This window comes from Rhinolophus sinicus, chromosome 15 (genome assembly GCF_057876585.1).
Source record: "Rhinolophus sinicus isolate RSI-liver-muscle chromosome 15, RSI-T2T, whole genome shotgun sequence".
Lineage (NCBI taxonomy): Eukaryota > Metazoa > Chordata > Mammalia > Chiroptera > Rhinolophidae > Rhinolophus > Rhinolophus sinicus.
The window spans coordinates 41667467-41684801 of record NC_142515.1 but is presented as its reverse complement, the minus strand read 5'-3'; the positions used below and the strand labels follow the sequence as shown (position 1 = coordinate 41684801).

At 37.4% G+C, this 17335-nt stretch overlaps 1 protein-coding gene across 8 annotated transcripts in view; it reads right to left on the bottom strand.

The window, feature by feature from the left end:
• CABCOCO1 (ciliary associated calcium binding coiled-coil 1) overlaps nt 1-17335 on the bottom strand; it is a 563526-nt gene that overhangs the window by 125274 nt on the left and 420917 nt on the right. The window contains exon 1 of one of the 8 annotated variants that reach the window (XM_019731904.3): nt 6415-6727. The exons of 4 other annotated variants lie outside the window; for them this stretch is intronic. In XM_019731904.3, the coding sequence (XP_019587463.3) occupies nt 6415-6495 (81 nt within the window). In that variant the 5' untranslated portion in view covers nt 6496-6727. Of the gene's footprint in view, nt 1-6414; nt 6728-17335 lie in introns of those variants that run through there. 3 more of the 8 variants (XM_088792035.1, XM_019731902.3, XM_019731905.3) reach the window with 3 other exon arrangements.

Sequence of the window (17335 nt, the reverse complement as noted above, 5' to 3'; positions counted from 1 at the left end):
AACTTTTTAGGCAAGAAGGGAGTGGCAGGAAATATCCCAAGTGATGAAAAGCAATGACATACAACCAAGATTGCTCTACCCAGCAAGGCTGTCATTTAGAACTGAAGGACAAATAAGGAGCTTCCCAGACAAGAAAAAGCTGAAGGAGTTCATCACCACCAAACCAGTATTACAAGGAATCTTAGAGGGACTTCTTTAAGATGGGAGGGGGGTTAAGGATGAGTGAAAGGGGAAGGGATTGAAAAATTGTTATACAGTAATCATGGAGATATAGGGTATAGCATAGGGAATATACTCAATATTATTGTAATAACTAGGTAAGGTGCCACATAGGTACTAGATCTATCAGAGTGATAGATGGGAATGGGGTTAGGGGCAGGGTGAAAAAGGTGAAGGCATTAAGAAATACAAATTGGTAGTTAATACAGTATGGGGAATATAATCAACAATGTTGCAAAGATCATGTAAGGTGCCAGATGGGCACTGGACTTATCAGGGGGATCACGTCACAGACTGTGTAGATGCCTGACCAATGTTCTATGCATCTGAAGGGCTGAATATAGTTGAATGTCAACCCTGACTAAATATATAGGTATATAAAGTCACAGGATGTAGAGTATAACATAGGGAAGATAGTAAATGTCAGAGGGGTAGTAGCTTGGGGGTTGGGTTATCACTTTATGAGGGGTTTAAATGTCTATTACATTGCTTTGTACAACCGAAACTAACAAAAAATTAATTAATTAAAAATTCTAAAAAAAAAAAGAGAGAAAGATAACACATTTCACCAAAGATGACTAAAGAGGGTTTTCACAATCATAGAGAGATCTATAATTTCCAGTTTGAAAGACTTTCTTCAAGTCTGAAAATAAATGAACTAAGGAGCAGCACTGTGTTGAACCATGTTGGAGCCTGAGGCAAAAGGGAAAAAAAAATCAGTAATACTAATGCAGTGTTTATTTAAAACTTTGATCCATTATGGATTTTTTTACATTAACTTTGTTTTTTTTTAAATATTGCATTAAAATATAGTTTATCTTGACTATTGAATTTTCTGGCATTCTTTAAATTCCGTGCCCTAGGAGACTGCCTCACTTGCCACGCTAAAGAGCAAATTTAAGGAAAAGAAGAAAAACATTAGTTGAAAGAAAGATAAGTAAAAGCCAGAGCTAGTTCTTTAAAACAATCATAGACAAATCTTTTGCAAATGGGATTAAAGAATAAAGAAAAAATATATGCCACATTAAATGGAATTACATTTAAAAGGTACAAGAAAATGGGTGATTTCCTAGGAATATATAAGTTACCAAATTTGGCCAGTGGTAAGGAGAAAAAAAAAACAGAACTGACCATACATGAAGTAACCTGGAGTTTACTTTTTAAAAAGTCACCATGCCCAGAGTTTTACACTTGAAGTTTTAATAAACAAGAACACAAATTCTAAGTGTAATAATTACAGACTGTAGATAATTAACTTTTAAGTCAGCATAGTCTACACACAGAAACCTGAACTAGCACAAAAAGAAAATTATAAACCAAAATCAATGAATTCAGATGCAAAAATTCTAATACTATCTTAGAAAATTGAGTCCAGCAGTGTCCTAAAAGAATAATAATAAGCTATCACTGTGACCAAATTAATTTCAGAAATGCAAGGATGGATCATTATGAACAACTCTACCATACTTTTTATGTCAAATTAAATAAAAATTTATATATATCTGTACATACACACACATATATATATAGGAGAGAGAGAGAGAGAGGGAGAGAGAGAGAGAAAGAGAGAATTCAGCAGCAAAACTCTCAGTAATATATGAACAGAAAAAGATAGCTAAACATGAGAAAATTATTTGCAAAACATCATATTGAATGGTGAAATACTGAAGTCATTCTTATAAAAACCGGGAACTAAAATGGGATTTCGGCTAGTAACATTATTGTAATTCAACACACTATAGAGGTTTTAACTAATAAAATAAGAAAACTAAATATATAGCTTAAATATTAGAAATGAAGAAATTTTTATAAATCTTTATTTGAAGATCACATGGTTGCACACCTAAGAAACTTGACATTGTATTAACATGGTTTGAGCTAATAAGATATTTGATAGATGGTTATATAAAACATAAATATGTAAAGGACATTCGCTTTTCTCTATATGAGAAGTTAATCAGAAATGGAAATAGCAAAACTTGATTGAACTATACTTGGTTATAAATATAACAAAAAAGGTATAGGATAGTAAAAATTTAATAACAAGATTTTATAAGAGATTTATTGGAAATCTTCAAATTTAAAAAATTAAATCCTTCCCACATTATAAATGTAATGCAATGACAATCTCAAATCTGAATTGTATTATTCTGAACTCCACAAAATAATTTTTTTAAATAAAATGGTATGACACTGACAACGGAAAAATTGGTCAGTGGAAAAGAATAAAGAATCCAAAAATGTGCTTTGATACAAAAATACATGTACATTTTTGGATTCTTTATTCTTTTCCACTGACCAATTTTTCCATTCTGTGTCAGTGCCATACCATTTTATTTTAAAAATAAAATTTCTGATACAAATGCTTACATATAAATTTATACACAGATGTCTGAGTACACACATACACACACACATTTGTTTGGATTCTATAATCCATTCCATTGACTATTTTGTCCATTCTTGTGCCTATTCATGTATACAGGTATTATGATAACGGCAGTCAGTCCATTCTCAGTAAGATAGAGGTTGGTTTATTCAGTAAATGAAGCTGACTGACTTGATGGCTCATGTCTACAAGAAAACAAAATTACATCCTCATTTCAAATACACAAAATACATTTACGAAACATTAATTTTAGCTGTGTTAAAGACCTAACTTTAGTAAAGTTAAACTTTAAATATTAGAAAAAGATTGAAGATTATCTGTTCAACCTGAAAGGGAGGCTGGAGAGGGGAGAAGTAGCAGGACTTTTTAAATAAGCCAGGAAACCCAAAGACAAATAGTAAGAAGGAAGACAAGCCCAAATGTTTGTCGATATCTCCACACCCACCAGCCAGTATTCCCAGAGGTTCTCAGTGTCTGATAAACACTACTGCTGTATAGTAACATTTTGAGGTATGTTAGTACTGTTTGCTCAACAATATTTTAAGTGATATTTAGGTGTCCTCCCCATGGTCCTGCATAGGCTGAACTACACTATGTGTTGTGAATGGCTTCAATAAATGCCTGAGTAACAATGAAACTGCAGAAATCTGATCATTTTCCTGCTCAAATTGAGCCCCAAGTGTTTCTCCCTAACTTGCCAAAGATGGGGTGGGGGCTGTTTTCAAGGTCTGTAGTGACCCTTAATTTAGAGAGAATTGTCTTTGGCTTCCTCTTGGCCATGTTGAGGATCTCAAAGACAAGTGACACTCATCTTTCCCTCAAGATTATGTACTGTGTTTCCCCGAAAATAAGACCGGGTCTTATATTAATTTTTGCTCCAAAAGATGCATTAGGGCTTATATTCAGGGGATGTCATCCTGAAACATCATGCTAGGGCTTATTTCCCGGATAGGTCTTATTTTTGGGAAAACACGGTAGGTGTCCTCCTGTGCTGATAAAGACCCGAATGCATTGAGTAAATGTCATCTATTTGGGGATGTGGTAACCCTAAAGGAACATTACTCAGAAAAAGCAAATGGAAATATGGGAAATAATCATTTACATTTTCTTTTAGGTCTCTGATGTGAATATAGCCCTTTTTAAGTATAATACTCAAATAATTATATTTCTAAAATAGTATTTTAGAAGATATTAAGAAAGTCAGTTTATGAACAAACTTTTGCTAAAAGACTGGTGATTGAATTTTAAGTATTTATAAACTCTTTTCCAAATTCACTTATAAACTCCTTTCACTTACACATCTATATATAGCAAATATTTATTTTCAGATTTTTGTTATTTTTCTATTCTTGTGCATTTATTCAGACATCCACTAACAGTTTAGTCTTTTAGAGGGAGGCATTTACTCCAATGTTACTCCTAGCATGTTGAATTCAGAAAGTTGGCAAGAAGAGTTTATGCAATGTCATATGAAAAATATTTTCCTGGACTTGCAATTCATGTCTACTTGTTCACAGTATCTCAGAGAGTAGATTTTAGTTTATGATAACTACCTCTCCTGGCATATGTCAGACCACCTATGATCTTAATTAGATATCATACTTTATTGAGTGCCTACTATGTGATTGGGAGAATTGGTTGTTTTTATTCTAGGTATTGGCAACAAATAACAAATGGGAAACCTCCGACTATTGAAAGCTTATGCTTAACTTCCGATTGACTTGGCAAGAAAAATATTTCACTACTGCTTGGCTCAGATGACTACGTGATTTATTAGCTAAGTCAATTTGGATACCGAATTTATTAGAAATGACACTGTGAGGGAACTGTCTTTGGGGGAATCAACTCTGGAAAGATCTGAGAAGAACCTTTCAGTATCCAACTGAAAAGCTGTGGCCTTGGGAACAGATTCAAAGACAGAGTTTTTTTTTGCCATATTTTCCATCTAACCCCTAAACCCCAGGCAGTACAAATGGACGGCTGGCAGGACTTGTCATTCTAATATATGATACAGTCCTATGGATCAATTGTCTTCTCTGTGAACTGCAAGTATTTTGCTTCCATTAGAATGGAAAACGGAGTTTCTACCATGCAGCACATTAACCTAAGGTTAGTCTTAGTAACTGAGCACAGCTAAGTAAGTCCGAGTTCCAATTGGTTTTTTCCATTTTTTTACTAACTAAAAGATTGTGTATATCCTAAATTGTTATACACCTGCTCCTCGAAGAAGTTAACAAATGTGCAGATAGTACTAACATGGTAGATAATCATCTAAGGTCTATAACTAGCTCTCTCATCTGACTCATCCATTATAAAAAAGTGAATTTTTTTCCCCCTGGAGCATAGCACTTCTTTGCATCTTTAAAAAAAATTATACGGTATTTCTTTCTCTCTTTTTTTTTTTAAGTACAGATTCTTTAAGACCCAAATTGTCTGAGTCTTCTTAGAAAGGATGTTATCTACATGGATAAGTATATGTAAGTGTACAATGACAATTGTTCATTATCGTAAGTTTTTGTATATATTTAAATAACAATTTGATTGCAAAATTTCCTATGCCTCTTTTGAAATTCTTTTACTTACATTAGAAATCACAAGGGAGTAACTGGCTTAGTAACCAGTTTATCACATTACAATGTGTTTTTAATGTATGCTAATTTCAAAAGGCTCATAGGAGAGTCAGCATGCCTTAGCTGTCTGCATAGGAGTATAGTAATGGGAAGAAATCTAGATTGGGAAGGACTTTGCATATCTTTGAACAAAGCACAAAATTACTGGTGCCTTGCTCAGAGAATTTCTTCATTTATAAAATTGCAACTAATACTTATCTACTGCACAAAGAATGGTGTTTAGGCTAATAAGGGAGTTGAGCATAGCAATGTTAATTACATTATTTACCTTTGGAGACTTAAAAAACTAAAGAAAAAAAGTCATAGAAACCACGTGGTGGTGTCAGTATGTGAAGACTTAAATATCTTTTAGTAGTAGCTGGTGAAGCAGATATGTTCTTAATTAAAATCTCAGGATACCAAGCTGATGAGTAATTAGTTACCTAAAACCCATTTATTATTGGGAGCTGATATTGGGAGGGGCCTAAAGATAAATACTGTACACAAGAAACCACTGGGGCCCAAGGAGTTTAAACAACTTTGCTGAACACAAGCTGATCATGAGTAACTAAGTCATAAGCCGGAAGGTTGATTTTCCAGGTGCTCCTCCATTGTCCTGCCTCTTATCCTGTATGTGGGTATGTATACATTTATAGAAATGGTAAAATAAGGGAAACACAAAGCCCTGCCCTTCAAATATTAAACAATCCACTACTAAGAAAGAGTTATTATTCCCTTACACCGTTTGAACCATCGGAACGGTGATCATTGCAAAAGAACTAGTAGAAATTTCCAAAAGGGACTGGCCCATTTAAAATTCCAAGATCCCTTTTTAAGGCAGAGAGCCTAGGAAGACGCTCATACAGAGGTCATTTGGGCCTGGAACCGTCCCACGGAAGAATTTCTAATTCGTATTCGAGGGCCCTTTGCCGGGGCGCTAGGGCGGATCGGACGCGGCAGGAAGCAGGGTCTGGGGAGTGCGGGGTATACCTGCGGAACCCCAGCTCGCCTCCCGGACCCCCAACTCAGTCCGGGAGAGCCCAGCGCCGCCCGGGGCACGCTCCCAACTCCGCAGCCAATCGGGCGGCAACCCCAGCCCGGGCGTGGGGCGCCTCCTCCCGACTGGCCTCCGCCGCAGGCCCTGCGGGCCGGGAGCGTGCGTTCGGGGGTCGCAGGTACCGGGAAGGGGCGACGTACCTCCGACTCGGTCGAGGTTCTCACCGGGGTCAATGCTGCTGGGGTCGTCCCCCCGGGAATTGTCCCCCCAGGAATAGCCATGATCTTGCCCCAGCTAAGCGGCCCTCTGTCGCCTAGGCAACTGGGGCGGGGCCGGGGTCGCGGGGCTGGAGATTGGATCCCAAGGCAAAGCGGCTTCCGGCTTCTCAGCCTGGGCCCCGTAAGGGCTGGGGTCCCGCCGTGGGACCTGAAAGCAAAGGGGAGTCCGGGGGGAGGCCGCTGCAGGGCATTGTGCTGGGAAGGCCTGCAACGGGGGTTTGAATCACAGAGTAGAGACAAACTCTTTCTTTTAATAAAGTGAAAACAGGAGGGCGGGGGGAGTCATTTAACAGCCATTTAAATGAGCTAATATGTGGAAGTGTCTAATGCTAACACATAGCATGTTCTCAATATTAAAGTGGGGAAGTTTATCGTTGATTGACATTTGATATTAAGGAATTATTGAAATTTTAAGGTGTATGATGTTACTGTTGTGTTTAGAAAGAAAACAGTGTTCTTATCTTTCAGAAATACATACTCTAAAGATTTAGTGATGATGAAATGATATCATGTCTGGATTTGCTCCAAAATAATAATGGGAAGGCCATGAGAAATGAGTGAAAGTATAGTACATGAATCAAGATTGGGTACATGGTGAGAGGTGGTCATTCTACTTCCCTTTCTATTTTATATATGTTTGAAATTTTCCATAATAAAAACATTTTAAACAATATAATTAGTGGCAGTATGAGTATTTCTCTCTGGATAATATCTGCTTTGAAAATGAAATGTACTCTGCTTATATTTACCTGCATGGGGGCTGCTATGCAAGAAGTTTAATCAGACATCAAGTGCTTCAGTTTTCCCATTTGTAAAATGGGGTAATACCTGTCTGCTTCACAGCATTAGTATGAGGATTTAACAAGTTAATACATCAGAATGTTTTAAAACAGTGTCTGGCACCTATAAGTGTTAGATATTGTTAGGATTAGTATTAGTTTGTATTACGTTTCCCCTGACTTTGTCCATCCTGTTTACAGCTGCCAGGATAATACTGCATCTTGGACCGCTTCTTATATTTTCCCATTGTCTTTCAGACCAAATTGAACAGTTTAGCTTTACATAACCTCATGATGATAGTGCCTTTCCCCCCAAATTGTTTCACAGTTCAAATGTTGCACACAATTTGTACCGTCAAGTTGTGTTCATGAATTGTTCTTAGTTTTGTATATGTTTGGCCAATCTTGCAAGTGAATTGTAGTGTCCTCCTTTATTTTTTCACTCCTAAAAAAACTGGTTTAGTTCTTAACACAGAGCATGCATTCAACAATGCATTTATGACTTCCAACCCTGTTTAAAAAGGACTATTAGTAGAACTTCCTCAAGTTAGTGGAAATACAGTCATTTTTTAGTGATTGCCAGGGTTAATACAAGAGCTACCACCTTACAAACTCATTACAATGTGTAATTATTTGATTGTTTCCTCCTGATTGCTGCTTCAAAGAAATTGAAAATAGCAAATCATCTGCTAGGCAAGAAGTCTCCACATTCTTTAAATTTAGCGTTTGGTAAAGTGCTAAAGCGTTTATTTCTCTAAACTGAAATTCTAGTTTCCTCAGAGATCTGATTTATTTTTCTGGCCTTTAACTGTCCTGCCATTTCTTTGACAGTTTTTAGGTTTTCTGCGCCCCTGTTTTAGACCCCAGAAGTAGATGGAGTACTCCATTAAAGATGGAATCAATTTTAACCATGATGGGAAGTTTACCTCAAGAAGGGGGGAGATTGTTTTGTAGGAATTCCAATTTTACTGTATTTAATGTTATAATTTATTGGAGAAGTTAGTTTTGAGTAGATAATTTAATTTTATGGGGCACATTCTTTTTTTTTTCCGGCCCAGTAAGGAGTGGTGTTGAAAACCCATTAGCCTGAGGGTTACTTTTAATTTGCACGAGTTGAAGCTGATTTTAGCCTCCTCCTGTTTTCCTCTTGAGGCACCAACAAGGAAGACAAATCTTAGTAGGCAATACTCTTTCTAACATGGAAAAGTCAGTTAAGTCTTCTTTCTCGGGTCTCTTTTGAAGATAAAGGCTTCTAACCAAAGCCTGAAAAATTCTATTTGTTAGTTTATGGTTTTAGGGCCAGAAGAGAAAAGGAAACAGACTTGTATTTTACAATTATTTTTTTAGAAGTCCTCTGACTTTTACTTTATCACAGAGAAATATAGGGTAGTTTCACACTATGATTTGATCAATTGGTTTGGCCCCTGTTCTAACGAAAGTACTCCAATCTAAACACCTCTAAACCTATGAGTAGCATATTTTACAAATGGAACCGATTTTCTTGAAAAGAAGTATTGTTATAATTTTCCCAATTTGAGTACTGGATGTTTAACAGAAAATACTTTTAAATATCAGAGAAACATTTAGGAAAGGACTAGATAATTCTATGATGGATATTGATTGTCTAGTGTGACAATATATGGCACTGAACACAGACTGTGAAATTTTGTCTATCCTCTTAGGGTAAGGAAACATTTCTACTCTACTCATCAAAGTTGCTATGTTACAGGCTCATTGTAAGATGAATGAAGTTCTTTACCAATAAATGAAATAATGTCACTAATTCAATTAATGGCATATTAGTAGTTCAAACATTGTGATTCCTGAGGTTTTCAATCTATTTAAGTCACACCCCTGATAGTCTTACGTGGATCAGGCTGGAAAAATTCCAATTTGTCCTTTAAATGGTACTGAAAGACCACAGAGTTCTGGAGGTGAAGGTTAGATAATATTGTATCTTAGCCTTGAAATACATTGAAATTGTTAGATATAGAAAAATATGAACAGCATTTTAATTTGTGACTAATTTCCTTTATTCTTTGTAACATTTAATTTTAGCAAAGAAAGTGTTTTAATAGCTAATCAATTTTGAAATATGTTTAGTTTCCTTAAACTTTTATCCAATCCTCAAATCTGGTCTTATCAAGTGCCTTAATCTATTCAAGTTCTATGTGAAAACATTTTAAAGCCTAACCTTAATAAAACACTTTTAGGAGATGGCACAGTAAACCTACTGTAGTAGAATACATTCTAAGACTAATTATTATGGGGGGTGGGGAGTAATGATTTCCAATAAATGGTACGATTTTGACAGTGTTCATGTAATACTGCAATTTGTCTTCAAAACTCTATATTCTCCCATTGTGGGTAGATTTGATGTATTCTCTTTCTATAAAGATTTCTTTATAGTAGATCTTTATGCCACTTAGATAAAAATTATCAGGTTTTTTGCCTAAATCAGGAAATACTCTCTTTTCCTGTCCAGGTAACTTTTTAAGATAGTTTAACTCGTTCCTTTTCTTCCCGATCAACTTATTGAAAAAGTGGTCTCTTATTCATGCCCTGCCATCAGTCTCTTACTTCCTTTGCTCTCCTAAACCAGTCTACTCAAGGGTTGCCACTGGGTCCCGTTTTCCTTGGTGTGTGGACATTGTCTGTTTGCCCTTCATATTCACTCGCTACCTTCTCCACTTGATAATGTGCTCTGGAAGGCTTACCCTTATGGACTTTATCAGCTGGATCTGTCACATTCCTTGCCCTCTGACTTGTGGTTGGGTTTGATCAATGGAAACACCAGCAGGAGGTTGGATGGGTGGAAGAGTGAGGTCAGGGTCATCATTCTCCCTGCAGAATTGTAGGCTGGGAGTAGAGGGTTCCTACACCAACGGTCTTGAAGGCCACTGCCTGTCCCTCAGCCTCAGCTACAGCTCTCTGTGGGTTTTGGTAATCATCACCCCCTTACCCCTTCAGGCCGAGGAGTGGTGATGGCTCCCTCCTGTGACTAGCTCTTGTTGGTTTGCCTTATGTCTGCCCACATTTTTATAAATAGCTCCTTTACTAAACATTCCTCAGTTCCCAGCTTTATGCCATCTGTTTCCTGCTGGTACCTTGACTGATACAGCAAAAATGAACTCCAAAACATTTAACACAGAAGACTAAGTCTGACTTGTTCAACACCATTGCTGTCTACCACATATTGGTTGTGCAATGAGTAGTATTGTCTGTCAGTGACCTTGTACAATTATCTAGCTAGAACCGCATCTCACCCCCACCCACTTTCCACATGGAGGCACTGCACCCAAGTTCAACTACCCTCAGGATTGATAGGAAGCAGGGGGCATTTAACTACTCATGCAACTTGTGCTAACCACGTCCTGGGCATCTGTCTGTCCTAGACAACATGTGTAAACTGCTGGCTCCCTAAATCCTGACTTTCTGATGCCAAGCAACCTTATTGACAAGACTTCTTTAAAACTTGACTTATAAAAAAAGGCAAAATAACAGATCACTTAGGCCCTGGCACACCTCTCCATGTTTGATGGGGAACGTGGGGAAGGAACAGTACCTTCCTCTTCTCTTTCTTGTTGATCCTGGCCCCGAAGGTTTGACCTTTAGCCTATGCCATGTGATGTTGTGGCATTCATCTGGTAAACAGGTGAGACATACCAGGCAGGGGAGGTTGCTTCTGAAAATGGGTGTTGTTCAGATTTACTTGTTCCAGCACATTGAGATTTATAATCTGTATTTGCACACAAGTTAATTATTTTCATTCATTTACAAATTGTTCTTCATTGTAGCATTTGCCTTACTATTTTCATCATTCTTGTGATGCATCATTGAACTACTTTTGAGTCATCAATTCATATTTGTGGACTGGTAATTTAATGCAAAATACAAGTTAACAAACCTAAGCAATGACATACATATTAAGTGAAAATGTTTCAGTTGACAAAAAACTAGAACCTGTTTCCAGAATGTTACCCAAGGCAGAATGACCCAATTTAAAGTGCAAGCAGAATCTTTAAACACATGATTTGAGTTAGCCATAAAGTACTTTTGTAAAAATCAAAATTGTGAAATATGTATGATCAAAATAGCTTCATTGATTTTTTTTTTTTTTCTTCTAAAACTGCCTAAGAGTGATGGTGCCATTTAATTAATGGCAGGGGACTCTAGTGCTGTTTGAATATATTTTTGAGAAAACTTATCCTGGGGTTTTCTGGAAAGTGGCTTGACTGAGAAAGCATGCCCCCGTCTCTGTGCTACCTCTCACCCCACTCCACTTTTAAATATAGTTAAGTCTAATTTTACCTGCTTTACATAATAGCTTTCTAGTAAATTTTGTTAGAAGGAAGGATTTTGAGCTTTAAAAAGTTTGAAAGCCACTGGATAATCTCTAAGGAATCTTTATCTCTGAAAATTCTATTACAGTATAATTTCCCAAAGCATTCACTGTCTGAAATGTTCACTTTGACAAACACACAGTATTACTGTTATTAAACATTTCTGATGTATATACATGTTTATGATTCTAGGGAAGTAAAATAACATACATTATCTTATTTTATCATTAGAATCCACTGTTGTGGCATTCTAAAAAGTATGGCTTTTGATCAAGGAAAGTACTGCACAGCAGAAGAAGTACAGCAATGGGCCCATGCTCATGGATTCCCTGGTCTCATCATGTCCCCCACCCCCAACCTGAAGTAGATGACTTAATGGAACAGTGGAAAGGTCTTTTGAAGACTTGGTTACAGCCCCAGCTAAGTGAGATACCGGACAGGACTGGGGCAAGGTTATCCAGAAGGCTATATATGTTCTGAATCAGCGTCCAACATATGGTGCTGTTTCTTCCATAGCCAGGATTCATGGGTCCAGGAATCAAGGAGTGGAAATGAGAGAGACCACTCGCTATCACTACCCTAAATACCCACTAGCAATCTTTTGCTTCCTGTTCCCATGAACTTATGCTCTACTAGCCTAAAGGTCTTTATTCCAGAGGGACAGATACTTCTATCAGGAGACACAACAATGATCCCATTGGACTGGAAGTTAAGACTGCCACCTGACCACTTTGGGTTTCTCATGTCCATGAATCAACAGACAAAGAAAGGTGTTATGGTGTTGGGTGGGGTGACTGATCCTGACTATCAAGGGAAAATTGGGCTACTGCTCCATAGTGGAGGTAAAGAAGAGTATGTCTGGTATATAGGAGACCCTTTAGGGCCTCTCAGTATTACCACACCCTGTGATTAAGGCCAGTGGAAAACTACAGCAAAACAATCCTGGAAGGACTACTAACAGCCCAGACCTTTCAGGAATGAAGGTTTAGGTCACCCAACCAGGTAAAGAACCACACCCCAGTGAGCTGCTTGCTGAAGACAAAGGGAAAACGGAATGGGGTGGAAGGAAGTTATAAATACTATGAGCACTAACCAGTTCCAGAACCAAATACTATAATTGTCATGAGTATTTTCTCCTTACTTTATTGTGAATACATGTGGGCGTTTTCCTCTTTTATTCCTTTATGTAACATAAAATGTATTGACTTTATGTCATAGTATTTAGGTATTATTAATTTTACATCATAGTATTTAAGTTACAGGATCTCAAGAAAAAGACTAAACATCACTCAAGGACTTTACATTCTTCTCTGGGGAATGAGTTCATGTGTTTTCAGTTGAGCACAGAACGGTTGTACCATGTTAGGTCGATTTATGACCACATTATTTTCTTTATTTGTAGATGAAGTATGGTTTAAGGAGATGCATATGGGTGTCAAGTTGACAAGAGATGGACTTGTGACGGTTAATTTTATGTGACAACTTGACTTGGCCACAGGGTACCCAGATATTTGGCTAAACATTATTTCTGGATGTGTCTATGAGGGTGTTTCTGAATGAGATTAAAATTTGAACTAGTAGACTGAATAGATTGCCCTTCCCAAGGTGGGTGGCTTCATCCAATCTCATGAGGTCCTGAATAGAATTTTAAAAAGCAGAGGAAAGGAGAATTTGCTTTCTCTGCCTGACTGTAGAGCTTGAACATAATGTTCTCTTGTCCTTGGACTTAGCCTGGGAGTTACACCATCAGCTCCCCTGGTTCTCAGTCTTTCAAACTTGGGCTACAATTACACCACCGGCTTTCTTGGATCTCCATTGTGCAGATGGCAGATCGTAGATGTCTCAGCCTCCCTAATTATTGGAGCTAATTCCTCATAATAAATCTCTCTCTCTCTACACACACACACACACACACACACACACACACACACACACACACACCGTATTGTTGCCGGAAAAATCGGTTCTTGGTGTTCTATGCAGGAAAGAATTCAAGAATGTACACGAGTAAGCCAAGCAAGCCATAGATTTATTAGAAAAGGATAGTATGCTCTCAAAATGGCCAGAGTGGGCAAGCTTGGAGAAGAAAAACTGCCCCAAAGAGAAGTGGGGTTGGCAATTTATTACACTAAAAATAGTAATATAAGGGTAGAATATTCAGGACTTAGGGGTGGTCCGAGGTGTTCCTAGGCAGGTCCTTGCTGACCATTCCTTCTTAGTGGAAGGGGGCGTTTTCATCCTTATTTGGCACTCTCAGAACGGTTATGGTGATACCGAGGATGGAGATTTTTTTTATTGGTTGCCATGCTAATAGCATTATAATCTAGTATAATAAGCTAAAGTTCATCTAACGTGGTAAGAGGGTGTCCTGGATCCTCTCTCTGCTGTCAAAATCCAGTTCTGGCCAGATTGTAGGGGCAATTTCTCTTTAACTGCTGACCTTGCCTTCTCCTTCCTTCTCCCCACTCCCTTGTGGCCCTATTCTTCCTGCCTACAGTAACACAGGGGCACCCTGACTAATACAATGGTATTATTTTGTTTTATAGATGAGGACGTTGAGGCTCAGAAGTCAAGGTAACTGACCATATGCAGTAGGCAGTCCTAGGTGTGGACTAGTTCCGATGATTCCACGGTCCACTCACTCGGCCCCACTACCTCACACATTACATTACCTCAGCTGTGCTGCGGACTCAAGAACCTGGTGGATCGAAGAAGGTTATCACTGGAACCTTTCCAGCTTTCCCTCAACATCTCTCCTCTTGTCCCCTGCCCACCTTTCTCAGTGGTGCCTTTGCAATAATTGCTAATTCATTTAGTGTTTTCATCTTGGCAAGTTATCAACAAAGGTATATAGTAATAACTAAAGTGTGAGATGATATGGCTTAGCACCTACCAGAGATATTTATATTTTACTAGGAGACTCTTGAAGATGGAAAATTCTTTTGCAGCAAATGAATGAGGTTTTAATAGAGGATTCCCAAATTGTGGCGTTTATATTTTGGAAACAGTTCTTTTCTGGCACCCTCTTAGATCTCACCTCAGAGACAGCTTTATTCTACTTATTAGGGTCGTAAGATGTTATGATTTCTTCTACCTTCCACAGCGTCTATGTCACTGTTCTGGCAAGCACCCAATTAACAGATAGAGCATGATGATAAAAGTGTATATTAATCAATAGAAAGTATCTTGTAGGTATGATTATTCCCGATTCTAGTACAATAGATGGTGTAATTTGTTTTGTTTTGCCTTTTCATAGATGAAGTTATTTTATGTTTTTCCAGTTTTATTGAGACATAATTGATATAAATCACCTATAAGTTTAAGGTGTATAGCATAATGGTTTGACTTACATATATTGTGAAATGATTAACATAATAAGTTTAGTAAGTATCTATCATCTCATATAGATTCAGTAAGCAGAAAAAGCAAAACAAAAAAATGTTCCTTGTGTTGAGAATTCTTAGGATTTATTCTTTTAACAACTTTCATATATATTATCAGCACTGTTAACTATAGTCATCATGTTGTACATTATATTCCTAGTACTTATTTATTTTATAGCTGGAAGTTTGTACCTTTGACCACCTTCCTCCAATTTCCCCTCCCCCACGCCCTCCTGATGTAACCACATATCCAACCTCTTAATGAGTTTTTTTTTTTCCATTTTTTAGATTCTACATGTAAATGAGATCACACAGTATTTGTATATCTCTTTCTGGCATTTCACTTAGCATAATGCCCTCAAGGTCCATCCATGTTGCTGCGAAAGGCAAGATTTCCTTATTTTTTTCTGGTTAAATAATATTCATCTATATCTATCTATATTCATATCGATCAATTTTATCCATTCATCTATTGATGGATATTTAGGTTGTTTTCATGCCTTGCCTATTGTAAATAGTGCTGCAATGAACATGGGGGTGCAGATGCCTTTTCGATTTAGTATTTGTATTTCCTTTGAAAATATTCCCAAAAGTGAAATTGTTGGATTTGGGTAGCTCTATTTTTAATTTTTTTGAGGAACTTCCATACTCTTTTCTATAGTGACTGTACCAGTTTACAACCCCACCGACAGTGCACAAAGTTCCCTTTTCTCCACATCCTTGTCAACACTTGTTGCTTGTCTTTTTGATGATGGCCATTGTAACAGGCCTGAAGTGGTACCTCATTGTGTTTTTGATTTGAATTTTCCTCATGACTAGTGATGATGAGTATCTTTTCATATACTTGTTCACCATTTGTGTATCTTCTTGGGAAAATGTCTATTTAGGTTGTTTGTCGATTGCGTAATTTTAAACAGTATTTCTCTATATCACCAAAAGGCCCAAGTGTGTCTCTTTCAGATGAAATGCATTTTTTGTGTGCCTCCAACTGGTTTAAGCAGCTACACTATAGGAATTCATGTTTTCATTGTGCAGCTTTCAGAAGAGTACATCAAAGTAGCACATAATTTACTATGCCAGTTTCTATTTTATTTTATAAGAACGTAAGTCACTTCCTTTTTTGTTTTAAAAGGGCTGCTTGTCTATGTTTTCTGGGAGGCTAGGTCTGTAAAACGTATCATAAGATTATATGTGGCTTTTCTGAAACTAGGTATCATAGCTAATTGGTGGTTAATGGCTGACTTCCACGTTGTTATGATGAGAGTCCCATATGCCCGTAATGGTGTGACCTCATGGCCACCAGTATCCTGATAGTCCTAGTTTAGATACAAGGTAGCACAGTAAATCCTATCCCGTGGATATAGCTTAGGTACAAGATAGTGTAGTAAATCCTGTCAAGTGATAGTTTTGACCAGCTGATTAACCTTAGGAAAAATTATTTTATTTTCATCTATCATCGATGATTCTTCTCAGAAAATCATTAAACATTTCCTCATGCTAAGTTATTCAAACTTAGGGAAAAAAAAAAAAAAAAGAATGGAAGGGAAAGTGGATGGTAGACCAGAAGTAATCTTTAGACTTTGTAGGAGAAAATGGACTCCAAAAAAGCTGAGTCAAAACCACCAGGACATTGAATCACGCTCCTGTCATTAGGAGTGTGCCCATATGAGATTAGGCCAGAGTAGTCTAGTAGGTTCTGCTTTGCTTTGGAATTACCTAGGTAATTGGTTGCTAGGACAATCCCCTCTTTGGGACTTAGATCCTCTAAACCAGGGGTGTCCAAACTGCGGCCCGTAGGCAAACTGCGGCCCGCAATCCATTGTTAATTGGCCTGCAGCAAATTCCAAAAATATACTTAGTTTACTTAAATAAACCAGGTGAGGCAATACGTACTTCACCTCGAGTGAGTGGCCCAGCTCTTTGTGTATTTTAGCGCATATGGCCCTTGGTAAAAAACATTGAAAAAAGTTTGGACACCCCTGCTCTAAACAAATGATACACTGAAATAAGATCATGTGTTTCTTTGGATCATTAGACCCTCAGAAAATAGTTGACGCCTTGGCCATATATGCAAAACTGACTGATGCAAGTTGATTAAAATTCTGCAGCTGAATTAGGTATTTAAGATGTTTAAAATGTAGATTTTGACACCATACATACCACATTTCCCCAAAAATAAGACCTAGCTGGACCATCAGCTCTAATGCATCTTTTGGAGCAAAAATTAATATAAGACCCGGTCTTAATATAATATAAGACCACGTATAATATAATGTAATGTAATGTAATGTAATGTAATGTAATGTAATGTAATGTAATGTAATGTAATATATGTAAC